Source organism: Podarcis bocagei, assembly GCF_964188305.1.
Source record: "Podarcis bocagei genome assembly, chromosome: 13".
Taxonomy (NCBI): domain Eukaryota; kingdom Metazoa; phylum Chordata; class Lepidosauria; order Squamata; family Lacertidae; genus Podarcis; species Podarcis bocagei.
Genome location: NC_138138.1, coordinates 51,254,523 through 51,271,279, shown reverse-complemented (window position 1 = coordinate 51,271,279; position 16,757 = coordinate 51,254,523). Strand labels below are relative to the sequence as shown.

General features: G+C 51.0%; 1 protein-coding gene across 2 annotated transcripts in view; it reads left to right on the top strand.

The window, feature by feature from the left end:
• Positions 1–2,059: 2,059 nt before the first annotated feature.
• Positions 2,060–16,757, top strand: part of LOC308571986 (myosin-7) — a 42,324-nt gene continuing 27,626 nt past the window's right edge. For both annotated transcript variants that reach the window (XM_081167668.1, XM_081167669.1), the window contains exons 1-15: positions 2,060–2,127; positions 5,098–5,150; positions 5,646–5,857; positions 6,849–6,992; positions 7,981–8,137; positions 8,661–8,688; positions 9,864–9,978; positions 11,442–11,534; positions 12,162–12,225; positions 12,559–12,657; positions 13,713–13,816; positions 13,926–14,064; positions 15,160–15,278; positions 15,429–15,578; positions 16,401–16,571. In XM_081167668.1, coding sequence (XP_081023794.1) covers positions 5,654–5,857; positions 6,849–6,992; positions 7,981–8,137; positions 8,661–8,688; positions 9,864–9,978; positions 11,442–11,534; positions 12,162–12,225; positions 12,559–12,657; positions 13,713–13,816; positions 13,926–14,064; positions 15,160–15,278; positions 15,429–15,578; positions 16,401–16,571 — 1,587 coding nt within the window. In that variant the 5' untranslated portion in view covers positions 2,060–2,127; positions 5,098–5,150; positions 5,646–5,653. The remainder of the gene's footprint in view (positions 2,128–5,097; positions 5,151–5,645; positions 5,858–6,848; positions 6,993–7,980; positions 8,138–8,660; positions 8,689–9,863; positions 9,979–11,441; positions 11,535–12,161; positions 12,226–12,558; positions 12,658–13,712; positions 13,817–13,925; positions 14,065–15,159; positions 15,279–15,428; positions 15,579–16,400; positions 16,572–16,757) is intronic.

Sequence of the window (16,757 nt, the reverse complement as noted above, 5' to 3'; positions counted from 1 at the left end):
CAAGTGCAGCTCTCCACATATTACTTAGCTGGGGTTTTGCCTATGTCCTGCTCTGAGGGATTTTGTACCGTTTGAGAGATCACTCTCTTAACTTACATAAGTTTAAACAGGTTCATGTTTTCGCCTCGGGGCAATCGAACTATGAATCGAAAGACAACCAGAACGTGGTTTGGCTGTCAGCTGGACTTTTTGAGTCTCGTATACATAAACTTTCTCCACCTGAGCGAAAGAAGAGGAAAAGGCGAGTTTGTCCATGCAGGTAAACAACCCTCTGCTGCGGACCGAATGTGCGGCATTGCACAAGTTGTTTCTTTCGGCCTCAGTTCTCCAGCTGTAAAATGGGACCAGCGGTGCCGTTCCCGTGAAAGTGAGAGCAAGACAGCTGCTACATGTGAGATGTGCTATCAGATCTGCTGCTGCCTTCATAGTTGGAGGAAATAACGCTTTTCCTGCTGGAAACTACAGGAGGGGAGAGGCCTCTTATGCCTGAATCCTGCTTGTGAGTTTTCCACAGGCATCTGGGATGTATAGTTCCATTTTGTGACTAGCTCAGCATTGCTTACACTGGCTGGCAGCAGCTGTCCAGGGTTCCAAGCAGGGATCTCTGCCATTCTTCCCTAGAGATGTCAGGATTTGAATTCGGGACCTTCTGCATGCAGAGCGAATGCTCTTATCACTGAGCTAGGGCAGCGTTCAACCTTCTCTGCCTCTTTTCCCCCACCCCAAACCCCACTGCCTGGAAGCTGCTTTTAGCCTCTCTGGGGGAGAAATGAAGTACCTCTATCACGCCTGTGTGGGTGGAAGTTTCAAGCACTGCTTAATCTTTCAGGAGCGGCCCTCCTTTCAACCAAATCATGTCCCTCTGCAACAGCTTTCAAATAATAATTTTTAAAATGGGAAAATATATATCCCTCTCTCAATAGAATCCCTCTTACGATATTTTCCAGGGAATGAGTCGTATCGAAATGGACACCTCCTCCCGTGATAATTCAGGCAGCGAAAGCACAACGTGGGGATATCTAAAGTTGTTTCCCGAGGCCCTCAGTCTGAAAAGGACGGCACTCGCTTTTTGGTTGCCTGGGGGGAAGCAAAAGACCTCAGAAGAAGGCAAAGGAAAGCTTCACCTGAGATGAGGCTCCTGAAATCAGATTCACGTTGCCTGATTCTGTTTCCGGGATCAAGGGAGGAACGGAGGATGGTGACAAGTTTTCAAGTGGGGTTACTGAGCCCCCCTAAGCAACTCGGGGCTCTGGACATAAATCAGTTACATCTTCAAAACCAGGGGTCAGCAAACTTCTTCAGCAGGGGGCCAGTCCACTGTCCCTCAGACCTAGTGGGGGGCCGGAATATATTTTGGGGAGAAAAAGTGAACGAATTTCTATGCCCCTCAAATAACCCAGAGTTGCACTTTAAATAAAAGGACACATTCTACTCATGTAAAAACACGTCCGCGGGCCGGATTTAGAAAGCGATTGGGCCAGATCCGGCCCCCAGGCCTAAGTTTGCCTACCCATGTTCAAAACCATCCCCAAACCCTCTGAGTTGCATCCCGGCGCGTGGGGTGCAGCGAAATCAACGGCACTTAATAACCCGATGCCTCAATTTTCCTTTCTCTGGATTCTTCCCATTAACATTTCTGCCAGGTGGGGGAACAGTAAACTATGGCTAAGGTGTTGGGGTTTTTTTGTGGGTTTCAATAAACTATGGGAGAGGGTGTGCAAGAGATTACACGTGGAAACAGAGCGTTGGGGAGGGCAGTGGAATATTCCTAGGTTGCCAAAAGTATGTGCAGCTTCTTTCTCTCATCTCCCCTGAGACCCCCTCCTCTCCCCCCACTGGAATCTCAACCCTGTTGTTCCAAGATATTTTGATGTCCACCGCCCCCCCTCCCTGAACCTGTTCTTATTCTTCATACCACAACAATGACGACTTGTTCCAATTGTTCCAGGGGAAGCACGATAGGATTGGGGTGGTGGGGAGGGAAGTGGTTTGGGGGAGGGAGAGGAATGGGTCCGTGTGCCCATATGAGGCTGGCTGGTGGGAGGGAGCGGGGGGAGCGGGGGTTTATAACCAGAGTCCTGGCCAAGCACCCTGCTTACAACCCCACCCATCTTGCACTGGTCTCAGGTAAGGCCCAACACCAGCTATTCCACATTGGAGGGTTTGGGGGCGGCTGAGAAGGTATCGTGTTTGCCGGTGTTTGGGCTCTGGCCATCCGGGCATGGGGAAATCTAGGCAGGGAATTTGCACCCATGGAAGGAACTCTGAAGGACATCTAGTCCACCTCCCTGCTCGAACCCACAAACCTGAGATTAAGAGTCTTATGATCTACCACCTAATCTATCCTGGGGGCAGGGAATGAAATCCAAGCAGCCAAGTGTGCTTTCAATGTACCTGGTGGTTCGTGATTTTTTAATTAATTGCACATTTGCAATGCAGGCAAATGGTAGAATGCTGCCTTTATTGCCCACCTTTTCCTCCCAAGGAGCTCAAGCTGGCATACCTAGTTCTCCCCCTCCCTCCTCATTTTAATTTCCACAACAACCCGGCGAGGTAGGCTAGGCTGACCGGCCCAGGGTCACCCAGTCGTGAGCTTCATGGGCCGAGCTTTGCGGATTTGAACCCTGGTCTCTCCCAGCTCTTAATCCTGACGCTACCAGCTCGCAAGACAGTGGCTGGAATTGGGAATGGGCTGCGGTGTTTGCAAATATACACGGGCTTGTGTGTTTGGGCTGGGGTCTCTGTGCAAAACTGGGGCGTTGGTCGCGCCCGTTGGTGGGTCGTGTGTTCGGAGAGAGATTTGCACACGCGTAACAAACAGCATGTGCAAATAAGCACACTTCCTAAGTGGGGCTTGTGAGGATTGGACGCGGCTCTCAAAAATGCGTTGCACAAAGGGGCTAGGATTGTGTCCAATCCGCACAGAGCCCTGCCTGTGTTTTCGTGAGTGTGTAAGAATGTGAGTTTGCAGTAGTGAGTGTGCCTGGTTGTGTACTTCCAGCAAATTCAAAAAGTGTGTCTTAATTCTGCAAATCCTGAGATCTGAGAATTTCATCTGGATGCTGGTGGCTATACCATTAAATACTTCATCCATCCTTCTGAGAATGGTTACATCCTGAGAATGGGTGGTGTAAAGGCGTTTCTTGTTTGAATTTTGAAGACAACACTCCACTCTTTCCTCCCCCCCCAAGTATTTCCATTACACTTCCCCTACCAACTGAATATTAAAACTTAAGTTCGAAATTTAGGCGTTGAAATCTTTCGGGATTTCTCTTGCCTACATGCGGCTTTGAGAATCGGGTGAGAATTTCCATGGGCTGTATGTTGAGAAACGAAGGACTTTCCTCCCGGGTTTGCTTCTAATAAACAGTGTGGCCCAAGGAGAGAATTCTGGAAAAATTTTATAATAACGAATCGTTGTTCCGTTTTTGTTTTGTTTTTGTGCTAGCCATAAGTCTAGCTTGTTTTCCCTCTGGAAGGAAAACTGGTGAGCTGATTCTATGGGTGCTTCTGCCTCAAGAACCCATAGCTGTTCATCCCCCCCCCCCCTTTAGAAGTGGTTGTGCAAAATCACAACCTTGGCGCGAGACAAATCGCACAGGGAGCTTAGCAGTTTTCAGATTGCACGTAGTTGAGCTGTGGAACTCGCTGCCACAAGGCATAGTGATGGCCACAGCATTGAATGGCTTTAAGGGGTTTAGACAAATTCGTGGACGATAAATCTGCCTGCCATAATGGCTATGTGCTACTGGTTGCTCGGAATTGCAGGTGAGGAGAGAGCACTGTTGAGCTTAAGCCCTGCTTACAAGCTTCTGATATGCATCTGGTTGGCTGTTATGAAAACAGAATGCTCGAACAGATGGACCTGTGTTCAGATCCAGCTGGGCTCATCTCATGTTCTTATCTAGGCAGCCCCACAGCACAGTGATGGTTAGAGCATCACAGCTCAATAACTGAGCCCATGAATTGCTGGCGGAAGATTCAGGGTTCCCTGGCATCTCCCATCAAAACAATATTTTAACTCGGATGATGGCTGGGAAAGCCTCAACTTTAGGTTCCTGACTCTTTTCAGACCAGGGATCTATCTAACTTTAGCCCAAAATTGCACGTGGGGACTGACACTTGCAAGGCGGTACTGCTTCTGCTGTGACTCATTATGGGGCAGGCTGTAACCCAGGAGTGTAGCCTTTTGCCGGTAGTTTGTCGAACTACAAAGCCCATCATCCCCTGTCAGCATCTCCAGTGACCAGGGATAATGGGAGTTGTAGTCCAACAGCAACAGTTTCTTATGTCTGTATGCAGGCATGGGGCTAATTATATGTATTATTGCAGAACTGGGTGTGAGATGCTCAACGGTTCAAGTTTCCTCTCGGCCGTAAACCCCGCAGGGTGACCTTGGGCCAGTCTCCCTCTGCCTGCCCCAGCTTCCTAGGTTGACACACCTCACGGGGTTGTTGTGCGATGATAAAATGTGCGTGGAGAACTGTATGCTGCCCCGAGCTCCTCGGACGAAGGCAAACTTTTCACAGATTTATGTGCAAGGGCAACATGTACATAAATGTTTGCCTGGGGCTTTCGCTCCTCCAGGCCCACCATTCGCAGTCAAAGGAAGTTCTATCCCTGGAGCTGCCTCCCTGCTGCTGGGGCCCACTGGGAATGGTGGGACTGGTGGGAGGCCGGGACGCAAGGCAGGAGGCCAGCAGTAGGTGGCGCCACAGCCAACGACCGTCGCAACCGCAGCCAGTGCTAGGTAGAGATGCTGAGTTTTAGTTCTGCCCTTGCCTTCCTCCCTATTGAGTTCTACCAAGATGAAGGAGAAGGAAGCTGACAGACAGGGTCACTCGCTCAACAGGGTATAAGCGAGAAGGCCGTCAGATGGGCTGGCTGATGGCAGACCGAGGTCAGTCACAAAATCTGAGGTCACAAGATTTGGCAAGGTGCGAATTTAAAGGATTTTGTTCACGTATTGGCTCAGGAATTGCAAATCAGGAAAATTCTCAGGAAAGTGAAAGAAGAGAATTATAGATATCGTATATGTTTGTGATGAGCAGGCCAGGGAGGATAAACATGTCTATATTTTGTGTTTTTCGCCTACAGTCATCCGGCCCCAGGTAGCCGATCTCCTGTGGAACCCTAGGAAAATAAAAAAGGTAAATATGGGGCGGTTCTGTCCAGGAGCAGTTGCTTTTGCGGGCAGGTGTTTTATTCACAGCTTGCTTTTAGCTGGCATCCAGATTGCAGTGTCTTCTAGGGGTGAAGAACCAGACCTGTTTCTAAGGGGTGTTTTATTTTTGAAAGCCCACAAGAGGGCAGAATATTTGCCCAGGAGGCAGCGGCGTTAAGCACGGCGCAGTCCTCCCAATGTCCACTTAGGGGCAGCAGCACAACAGCTTCCCTTTTGGAGAGGTGTGTTGGGCAACGTGGAACTCCCCCCATGGGCATTTTGTGAATTGCATATATTGCATACCTCCTCCTCATGGGGCGATGGTCCCCCCTGGTGGCTGGTTGGCAAATTGCACCATCCCCAACCATCAGGCCTTGAAGTCCCGGGTTCGAATCCCACGAGCCCCGGGCTCCTGTTCACCGCTGCGAGGACGCCTCTGCTTGCTGCATGGTTGTTAACCTTGGAAATGTTCCCGTTCCAGCTCCAGCCATGTCTTCGGATGCCGAGATGGCCGATTTTGGCCCCGCAGCCCCTTACCTGCGCATGTCGGAGAAGCAGAGGATTGAGGCGCAGAACCGGCCTTTTGACATGAAGAAGGACGTCTTTGTGCCGGATGAGAAGCTGGAGTTCGTCAAGGCCAAGATCACGTCCAGGGATGGTGGCAAAGTCACCGCGGACACAGAGAATGGCAAGGTGCTAGACTGTTTCTTGTGCTCTCATGCCCATCCCATCGTATAATAATAGTAATAATAATAATTTACTATTTGTACCCCGCCCATCTGGCTGGGTCTCCCCTGCCACTCTGGGCGGCTTCCAACAAAGATTAAAAATACATTAAAATGTCACACATTAAAAACTTCCCTGAACAGGGCTGCCTTCAGATGTCTTCTGAATGTCAGGTAGTTGTTTATCTCTTTGACATCTGGTGGGAGGGTGTTCCACAGGGCGGGCACCACTACCGAGAAGGCCCTCTGCCTGGTTCTCTGTAGCTTTGCTTCTTGCAGTGAGGGAACCGCCAGAAGGCCCTCAGCGCTGGACCTCAGTGTCCGGGTAGAACGATGTGGGTGGAGATGCTCCTTCAGGTCTACTGGGCCAAGGCTGTTTAGGGCTTTAAAGGTCAGCACCAACACTTTGAATTGTGCTCAGAAACGTGCTGGGAGCCTATGTAGTATCTCTTCTGCATGTTGTGCTCCAAAACTTCTAAAACTTTGGCATTAAAAAAATGCCTCCCAGCACCATCTTCCCTTCTGCCTGACACCATGCCCCCATGATCTCTCCTCTGTCTTTTTATAAATGCTATTCTGGCCACCCACCTCCCCAGGGAGGCGAAGTGCCAGCTGCCATGCCCTGACTGGGGTCTTCTATTGCGGCTGCCCCTGTCCTGTCGAGCGGGCATCCCTGTCGTGTCCCTCCCATTTCCCATCTATGGCTTCCTTCCATCCTCTCCCCACTACCCAAGTAAAAAAAGAGGTGGTGTCCAATGCTAGTCCTACTCAGAGTAGACCCATTGGAATCCGCGAACCTGAGTGGTGCCCGTTAACTTCATTGCATCTGCTCGGAGAAGGGCACTGGACGCAACCTGGTGGGTTCAATTTGGGGGGCCGTTTGCGGGAGGAAGAGGTTCGCTGTCCTTTGGGCGCTGCCTGTCCCGCCAGATTGAGGCTTCGCTGCCTTCTCTCCGCAGACGGTGACGGTGAAGGAAGACCAGATCATGCAGCAGAACCCGCCCAAGTTCGACAAGATCGAAGACATGGCCATGTTGACCTTCCTGCACGAACCTGCCGTCCTCTACAACCTCAAGGAGCGCTATGCCGCCTGGATGATCTATGTAAGTGAGCACAATCCTTCCTGGCACCCGGGAAGATGCCTTATCTCAAGTCAGGCCATTTTGGGTCCGTGTAGCTCAGTATTAAGGGACGCGGGTGGCGCTGTGGGTTAAACCACAGAGCCTAGCACTTGCCGATCAAAAGGTTGGCGGTTCGAATCCCCGCAACGGGGTGAGCTCCCGTTGCTCGGTCCCTGCTCCTGCCAACCTAGCAGTTCGAAAGCACGTCAAAGTGCAAGTAGATAAATAGGTACCACTCCGGCGGGAAGGTAAACGGTGTTTCCAGGCGCTACTCTGGTTTGCCAGAAGCGGCTTAGTCATGCTGGCCACATGACCCGGAAGCTGTACGCCGGCTCCCTCGGCCAGTAAAGCAAGATGAGCGCTGCAACCCCAGAGTCGGCCACGACTGGACCTAATGGTCAGGGGTCCCTTTACCTTTAGCTCAGTATCGGCAGCAGTGGATCTCCAGGGTTTCAGGCAGGCATCTTGAACCTGGGACCTTTTCCATGCAAAGCAGGTGTCCTCTCCCAGAGCTATGGCCCTTCCTTGTAGGAAACTTGCAGGCCTCTGGGTGATGCTGGACTCTTCCTCCTCCCGTCCACCAGGACAGCCGCTGGGCTGAGAGGCGCGGCAGATAATGTTCAGGTGCCTTACCTGGCACCTGAACATTATCCAGAATCTGCAATATTCCCACCTCGCTGGAGTGGACTTGTTGGGCACTGTTAGTTAAGGGTGTCAAGAGAGCCCTGCAGGATCAAACCAGAATTCCACCTACCCCAGCTTTCAGCTTCCAACAGTGGACAGTCGTCAGGTTTCCTGGAAACCCGCAGGGAGGGTTAAAAAGTAATAATTCCAGGCCTCCTGAGGTTCCCGGCTTCCTTTCACAACCCACACCACCCTTCAAGTTTCTTGCCCTTTTAATTCCCCATAAGACATCATTTTCTTACAGAATGCCCTTCCTCCTCCCTCCTCCTCCCTCTCTCCTCTATAGACCTATTCTGGGCTCTTCTGCGTGACCGTCAACCCCTACAAGTGGTTGCCAGTCTACAACGCGGAAGTGGTGGCTGCCTACCGGGGGAAGAAGCGAAGCGAAGCCCCTCCCCACATCTTCTCCATCTCTGACAACGCCTATCAGTATATGCTGACAGGTAAGGAAAAGGGGGAGGGATGTGGGTGGCGCTGTGGTCTAAACCACTGAGCCGCTTTGGCTTGCCGATCAGAAGGCCGGCAGTTTGAATCCCCACGACGGGGTGAGCTCCCGTTGCTCGGTCCCTGCTCCTGCCCACCTAGCAGTTCGAAAGCACGTCAAAGTGCAAGTAGATAAATAGGTACCACTCCGGCGGGAAGGTAAACGGCGTTTCCGTGCTCTGCTCTGGTTCGCCAGAAGCAGCTTAGTCCTGCTGGCCACATGACCCGGAAGCTGTAGGCTGGCTCCCTTGGCCAATAAAGCGAGATGAGCGCCGCAACCCCAGAGTTGGCCATGACTGGACCTAATGGTCAGGGGTCCCTTTACCTTTACCTTTTAAGGAATAGGCGAGGGAGCAGAAACTGTGTGTGTGTGTTGGCAAGAAACTGGGGAGCAAAAATCTTGCTTTTCTATTTTCCTCTGCATTTTCTCCCCTTCCATTTTCCCCTCCTCTCTTCCCTTTCAACTCTTCTCTCTCTCTCTAGATCGTGAGAACCAGTCTATCCTGATCACGTAAGTCCTCCCTTCCCTTCCCCTCTCCTTTCTGTTTCTCCCTACAAAGTCTCCAGAACACCCTCAGGTGCAGAGGAAGCTTCCTTTGCCCTAGTCAGACCTAGCTCCATATTGCCCGCACTGACTGGCAACAGCTCCTCAGGATTTTCCAACAGGGTTCTTTCCCAGCCGGGGAATGAACCTGGGATCCCCTGGATGGTAGAGTGTGAGACTCTTCATCTCAGGGTTGTGGGTTCGAGCCCCACATTGGGCAAAAGTTTCCTGCACTGCAGGGGGTTGGGCTAGATGACCCTCGAGGTCCCTTCCAGCTCTACAATTCTGTGATTCTATGAATGCAAAGCAGATGTTATGGCTCTTCCACCCTAAAACCTGCCATTCTGTCTAAGGCTGCCTCTTGGTCTATTCATTTTATTTCATAAAATTTACATACTGCTTGATTTTATTTTTAAACCCTCCAAGTGGTTGGGCCATCAACTCTTGACACTTCTGTTTTGGCTGTCTCCATCAAAACAACAACAACAACAACATTTTATACCCTGCCCATCTGGCTGGGTTTCCCCAGACACTCTGGGAGGCTCCCAACAGAATATAAAAAATATGATAAAACATCAAACATTTAAAAATTCCCTAAACAGGTCTTCCCTAAAACCCATCGACACCATGGCAAACCTCCAGCTCGCACTCTTTCCCCCTTTTCTCATTTGCTCTGTTCTGTTTCCAGACGGGAGGGAACTATCACTTCCTTACCTGGTCTCCTGGGGTGAGCAGCAGGAATTGGCCAGGTGACCATCTGAGCAAGGAAGATTCACAAAACTGGGTGGTTCTCCCTCCCCGCCGCTGTCGTTTGTTCCACAGACTTAACTATTAAAAATCAGGTTCCTTGCCTTTGTTGTTTCTCTGCAAAGCTGCAATACTATTCCTTATTTGCAACACAAAATGGTTAATGCTGTAGTGGCAGTCCATGGCGCCTGTATTCTTAAGAACAGCCATGGTATATTAGAAGAATAAATTACATTTTTAAAAAATACCCTTGATTTTGGAGTGGGGGAAATCACCCGAGAGCCACCGGGAGTGCCTCCATGCTGAGTCAGAAGTGGGATGAGGATGTAGCTGATCGATCGGTTGATCAGTCTACAAACGCACACGCTCTTCAGCCTCGTTTTTCTACCCCGCAGTGGAGAATCCGGGGCAGGGAAGACTGTCAACACCAAGCGTGTCATCCAGTACTTCGCGGTGATCGCTGCCATCGGCGACCGGACCAAGAAGGAGCAAGCCGCGGCTACCGGCAAGGTGACCGTTTTGTCTGGCTCTGGCTTCTTGTAGTGGTGGCTGGCCTCCTCCAGGGCTGGTTGGGCAGAAGGACAGGAGACGAACACCAGGTGGCGCCAGAGAAAACGACAGGCGGAACCACCCACCCCCTGATTGGCTAGAGGTGAAGCAGGCAGGCAGGCGAGGGCTAGTTGAGAGCCTAAAGGACCAGCCTCCACCGGCTGCATGTTGCAGCCAGACCACGTGAAAAGCAGCCCGACCACAAATACTCAGAGCTTCAAGCAGCCAAGGAAAGCCAGAGGGGCAAGGAAGAAGGAGCTGCCGCTGTCCACCGACTTCTGTCGTCGTATCTTTCCCACTGCTAACCACGTTTCCTGCTCCTCCCACCTCTAAGCTGTTTGATGATATTATATTCATATCAGTGGCGTAGCGTGGGTTGTCAGCACCCGGGGCAAGGCAAGTAATTTGCGCCCCCTAACCCCTAACCTGCCGCCGCTGCCAGCTTCTTCTTGCTGCTGCCTGGTCTGGTCTGGTGTGGTTCTCTCCCGCGCTCAGCGCTGCGCTGGGCGGCCACTGCACTGTCCCTCCCCCAGATAGTCCCTCGCTCTCTCTCCGCACCGCACGCCTGGCACCCACGCTCTCCACAGTGGGCGGCGACCCAGCGGCTCGGATCGGATACGCACAGCCAGCACTGCAGTGAGAGAGAGTGAGTGAGCCAGGTAGGGGCAGAGAGCTGCAAGTGCGAGCGCGCCCCCCCAGATGTTGCGCCCGGTGCGGCTGGCCCCCCCTGCACCCCCCCGCGCTACGCCACTGATTCATATCCCACCTTTCCCCCAAGATGTTCCCCTCCACATTTTACCCCCACAACAACCTTGTGAGGTCGGCTCGGCTGACAGACCGTGACTGGCCCAAGGTCGCACAGCGAGCTTTCTGGCCCAGAGGGGAGTTGAACCCTGGTCTCCCAAGTCCAAGTCTGGCACTCTAACCATGAAACCACACTGGTCCTCATGTGTTTAAGCAGGCATTCCCCAAATCTGATGACTCAAACCTCCTTCTTCCATTGTTTTGGTTGCTATTCTAAATGGGCTTCCTTTATTGTACATTGCAACTATGGATTTTATTCAAGTCTGCTATATAGTGGTACCTCGGGTTACAGATGCTTCAGGTTACAGACTCCGTTAACCCAGAAATAGTACCTTGGGTTAAGAACTTTGCTTCAGGATGAGAACAGAAATTGTGTGGCGGCAGCAGGAGGCCCCATTAGCTAAAGTGGTATCTCAGGTCAAGAACAGTTTCAGGTTAAGAACGGACCTCCGGAATGAATTAAGTTCTTAACCCGAAGTACCACTGTATGTGTCTATAGATACAAATATATTGGTTTTAGACTTGTAAGCCACTTTGGGCGATGAAGAGGCATGCAAATGAATAAGGAATAATAATGAGCTGGTAGAGAGAATGTTTCTAACCTTTCGCTCTACCGACAGGGGACTCTGGAAGATCAAATCATCCAGGCCAACCCTGCGCTGGAGGCCTTCGGGAATGCCAAGACCCTCCGGAACGACAACTCGTCCCGATTTGTGAGTGTCGCTCGAGAGGGAATTTGAGGCAGGGGCGAGGGGGGGGGGACTACACTGCCAAAATAACTGCATAATCCCATATAGGCCCACTCAAGTCGCTTCCACCTGCAGAACTGGCACTGCTACAGGGGCCCAATCACCCTCGTTCTGCGATGGTGAGAAACAGATCTTTTAGTGCTTCGGCTTCCAACCTTTGGAACTCCCTGCCACTTGATATCAGAGGACTCGTTTCAGCATCTGCTAAACGCATTTCTGTCTAGGCAAGAATCCCCAGAGATTTAGAACATTGCTGTGTGTTTTCATACGTTCTTGTCTTATCATTTACTTATTTTTTTGAATGTTTTGGATTGCTTGGTTAGAGCTGATTGTGCCAAGGTTGCAGGTTAAATCCCCGTATGGGACAGCTGCATGATTCTTTGAAATACGATTCTTTGAAATAGCTGTTCCGAACTGTTTTTACTGATAATTTCATTGTTCTATTCTTTTTTGTAAACTTCTGTGAAGGTTTCCTCTGCCATCAAGTGGTATATAATTGGGGAGGGGAGAATAAAACCAATAGATAATTATTATTTGTGCTCCCCCCGCCCTGCCTGCACCTCCTGCTCAGTTTCTTCTTTTCTCTTCCAGGGCAAATTTATCCGGATCCATTTTGGGGCGACGGGGAAGCTGGCGTCAGCCGACATAGAGACCTGTGAGTTTGCCAAAGGCCTGTCCTTCTTTCCTTCTCCTGATCTCGGGCCCTCCTCCCTGAATTAACGTAAGGACGCAAGTAAGGCCCTGCTGGCCGGATCAGGCTAATGGCCCACCCAGCCCACCCCTTGTTCTCGCCTGCGGGAAGCCCCCAAAACGCAGAACCTGAGTGCAGGAACATCTTCACCTCTTGCGATTCCCAGCTGCTCATATTGCCTCCAACAGTGGAGACGGACATTTGGCTAGAAGCCTTTATCCTCCGTGAATTTTTTCCCCTTTCGCTGTTGCTCCTCCATTTCAACTGCCCCACCTTCACTTCCTCTTAATTCCTCAGACCTCCTGGAAAAATCCCGGGTCATCAATCAGCTGAAAGCTGAGAGGAACTACCACATCTACTACCAGATATTGTCCAACAAGAAGCCGGAGCTCCTGGGTGAGTTGCTGCAAAGGAGAGCCACTCTGGCCTCGATCCGAGATCTTGCTGAGATGTTCTGTACGCAGTAGAAATCTAAGTCTGCGCTAGAACGGCGGTAGGGAACCTGGTCTGCGGGCAGAAGGTCCTAGGGTCATCTGCATAGTAGGGATGGGAGATATTCCCATAGCTGTCAACTTACGGATTTGAAAATAAGGGACCAGCAGCCTCGAAAATAAGGGAACAGCAGCCAAAATAAGGGATTTTAGTCAACCAGCAGCCAAACAAAGCCTCAAGCGGTGGTTCCCACAGCGCAGCAACCCGGCAAAGGGGATGCAGCAAGGAAAACCACCGTCACCTCTCTGCTGGGAAGCGCTGAGCAAAGGTGAGTCCCCAGGCAACGCGGCTGATTTGATCGGCACAAGGCATGCAAGCTCCACCCCCCAGTCGTTCTTAGACTCCTTATTGGCGAGCAACGCAGCCAAGCAACACAGTTGGAGCCTCCCTCCTCCCTGGCTGGCAGGGAGGGAGGGAGAGGAGCTGCTTCCTTTGAAACCCGGGAAATTTAAGGGACATCATCAACAAGGGACGGCAGCGGGACATGGCGCTGGGATAAGGGACTTTCCTGCCAAATAAGGGATGGTTGACAGCTATGAATATTCCCTGCCTGAAAGGCTGCCAGTCAGAGTAGACAATGCTGAGCTAGAGCATGGGTTGGCAAACTAAGGCCTGAGGGCCAGATCAGGCCCAATTGCCTTCTGGACCCGGCCTGCGGACGGTTTGGGAATTGCCACATGGGTCACCAGCGTGCCCATTCTTTCCCTCTCCCTCCCTCTTACTTCACCTGAGGTACCACTGTATACTTAAAAACGTTAGTCAGATTGTTGTAACACTTATAATGTAATATGAGTTAAGGTAAAAAAGGAGATAAAATGGATTGGAAAAATGTAATTAGATGCAAAAAAATATAGGGGAAAACTGGAAATTAAAAAAAAAGAAAATATATTTTTTTAAAAAAAAGAAAAGGGACAATCTTCCTTTTGCCTTATTCCCTGCTCAATGCCTTTCCTTCCCAGACATGATGCTGGTAACCAATAACCCGTATGACTACGCCTTCATCTCCCAAGGAGAGACCACGGTGCCGTCCATCGATGACGCTGAGGAGCTGCTGGCCACTGATGTGAGTAGCTGGGGGGGGGGGCAGAAGCCGTATTCCAAGTGCGTCACCCACCCCTCACGGCCGTGTGGGCAGCAGCACCCAACCCTCCCTTTGCTTCCTCCGCCCGCAGAGTGCCTTTGACGTCTTAGGCTTCACCCAGGAAGAGAAGAACTCCATCTACAAGCTGACGGGCGCCATCATGCACTACGGAAACATGAAGTTCAAACAGAAGCAGCGCGAGGAGCAGGCAGAGCCCGATGGCACAGAAGGTGAGGGAAGATGCTCGCGATGACACGCGAGCGAGGCAAATGAATGCTGGGTCGCAAGGCAGGATGCTCTGTCCCAGCCTTCCCCAACCTGATGCCTCCTTTGCGTCAAGAAAACCGAACCCCACAACCTGTGTAAATTATAGATACATGTGTATGGATATAGGGACGCGGGTGGCACTGTGGGTTAAACCACAGAGCCTAGGACTTGCCGATCAGAAGGTCGGCGGTTCGAATCCCCACAACAGGGTGAACTGCCGTTGCTCGGTCCCTGCTCCTGCAAACCTAGCAGTTCGAAAACACGTCAAAGTTCAAGTAGATAAATAGGTACCGCTCCAGCGGGAAGGTAAACAGCGTTTCCGTGCGCTGCTCTGGTTCGCCAGAAGTGGCTTAATCATGCTGGCCACATGACCCGGAAGCTGTACGCTGGCTCCCTCGGCCAAGAAGCGAGGTGAGCGCCACAACGCCAGAGTTGGCCACGACTGGCCCTAATGGTCAGGGGCCCCTTTACCTTTACTATATGCATATATATGTCACCTATAGCACTCTGTTTTGGCAAATCCTGGGCAGGAGTCACGTGGGGCAATGAAACCCTCCTGCAGCTGGAGAAATTCCAGCTGCCTCTCTTATTCATTCATTCATTTATCCAAATAATAATAATAATTTATTTCTACCCTGCCCATCTGGCTGTGCTTCCCCAGCCACTCTGGGGGGGCTTTCAACAGAACATTAAAAACTGGATAAAACATCAAACATCCAAAACTTCCCTAAAGATTTCATCATGCCTTGCCTGCTGCCTCCGCCCTGTTTCTAACCTTGATCATTTCAATAATTTTAAATGGAATTTAAATGAAAGGAGGCCCTCTCGGTTTCCTGACACATAGCAGAAGTCGGTAGCAGAATCCTGTGCATACTCAGAGCGCCCCCAAGAGGTTGGGAGAGGTGGGCCCGCTTCCCTCACGGAGTCCGCCTTTGAGGCTGCCTCGCTTTTGGAAGCCCTTCTGTCTTTTCTTCTGCCGTTCCTCAACCAAGGCGAGCCATGGTATAACCGAGTGGTTTCCTCCCCACCCACCCCCTGCCCCAATTCTGAATTTCCAGAAGCCGACAAGTCTGCCTACCTGATGGGCCTGAACTCAGCCGACCTGCTCAAAGGTCTCTGCCACCCGAGGGTCAAAGTTGGGAATGAGTACGTCACCAAAGGGCAAAATGTCCAGCAGGTGAGAGACAGACCTGTATGTGAAATGTGTGGGGGCATTCTTTCGAGGTTTTGAAGGCCACAGGTTACTCCCTCGACCTTCCCAGATTTGTTTTAGTTGGTTAATGAGATGTACCTCTCTCTCTCCCCCCCTTTTTAAAAAACAACCCAGGTGTACTACTCGACTGGAGCCCTGGCCAAGTCTGTATATGAGAAAATGTTCAACTGGATGGTGACCAGAATCAATGTCACGCTGGAAACCAAGCTTCCACGACAGTATTTCATCGGGGTGCTGGACATTGCTGGTTTTGAGATCTTTGATGTAAGTGGTTCTCTTCCAAGGAGAATCCATTTTGAGATTTTGAGTACCGTATTTCTCACTCATAAGATGCACCAGACCTAGTTTTTGGAGGAGGAAAACAAGAAAAAAAATATTCTGAATCTCAGAAGCCAGTACAGCAAGAGGGATCGCTGCGCAGTGAAAGCAGCAATCCCTCTTGCTGTTCTGGCTTCTGGGATAGCTGCGCAGCCTGCATTCGCTCCATAAGACGCACACACATTTCCCCTTACTTTTTAGGAGGGAAAAAGTGAGTCTTATAGAGCAAAAAATACGGTAAATAACTGGGTGGTCCAACTTGGCTTTGCCAGGTGGAAACCAGGAAAGACGAATTTGTGACCGACAAATAACCGTCTGGTCCCCATTTCTGCTGGCATTATTATTATTACTATTATTATTATTATTACTACTACTACTACCACCCACTCATGAATCTATGCAAAATAGTTCATGAGGTAATTTTCAGAAGGCTTCCTGCAAAGACTGGCAGCCTTCAACATCACTCCTGGCTAGTGAGCCAGTGTGCTGGAGCAGTTAGAGTTCCAGACTAGGACCCGGGAGACCAGGGTTCGAATCCCTGATCAGCCATGAAGATCACTGATTGCACCCACCACTGCCTCTCAGCCTAAGCTACCTCACAGGGTTGTTGCAGGGATGGATTGAAAAGGAGGGGGAGACCTGTGTGTGACCACCTTGGCTCCTTATGAGGAAAAAGGTTGGTTAAGACACGTAAGTAGAGGGTGACAACCTGGAGGGGAGGACAGATTGCCATTCCTAGATTTCCTCCCCCCCCGTCTCTCTTCCCAGTTCAACAGCTTTGAGCAGCTGTGCATCAACTTCACCAACGAGAAGCTGCAGCAGTTCTTCAACCACCACATGTTCGTGCTGGAGCAGGAAGAGTACAAGAAAGAAGGGATCGAGTGGGTCTTCATCGACTTTGGCATGGACCTCCAGGCCTGCATCGACCTCATCGAGAAGGTGCCTCCTTGCTTCCGGCACCCTCCTTAGTCCCCAAAGGGCAACTTCACTTATTTACGCCTAAGTTGGGGCAATTGCCTCCCAGAGTGGGCAAGGTTGTCGATAGGTAGGGCAGTAAGAGATTGTAAAGGTAAAGGGACCCCTGACCATTAGGTCCAGTCCTGGCCGACTCTGGGGTTGCGGCGC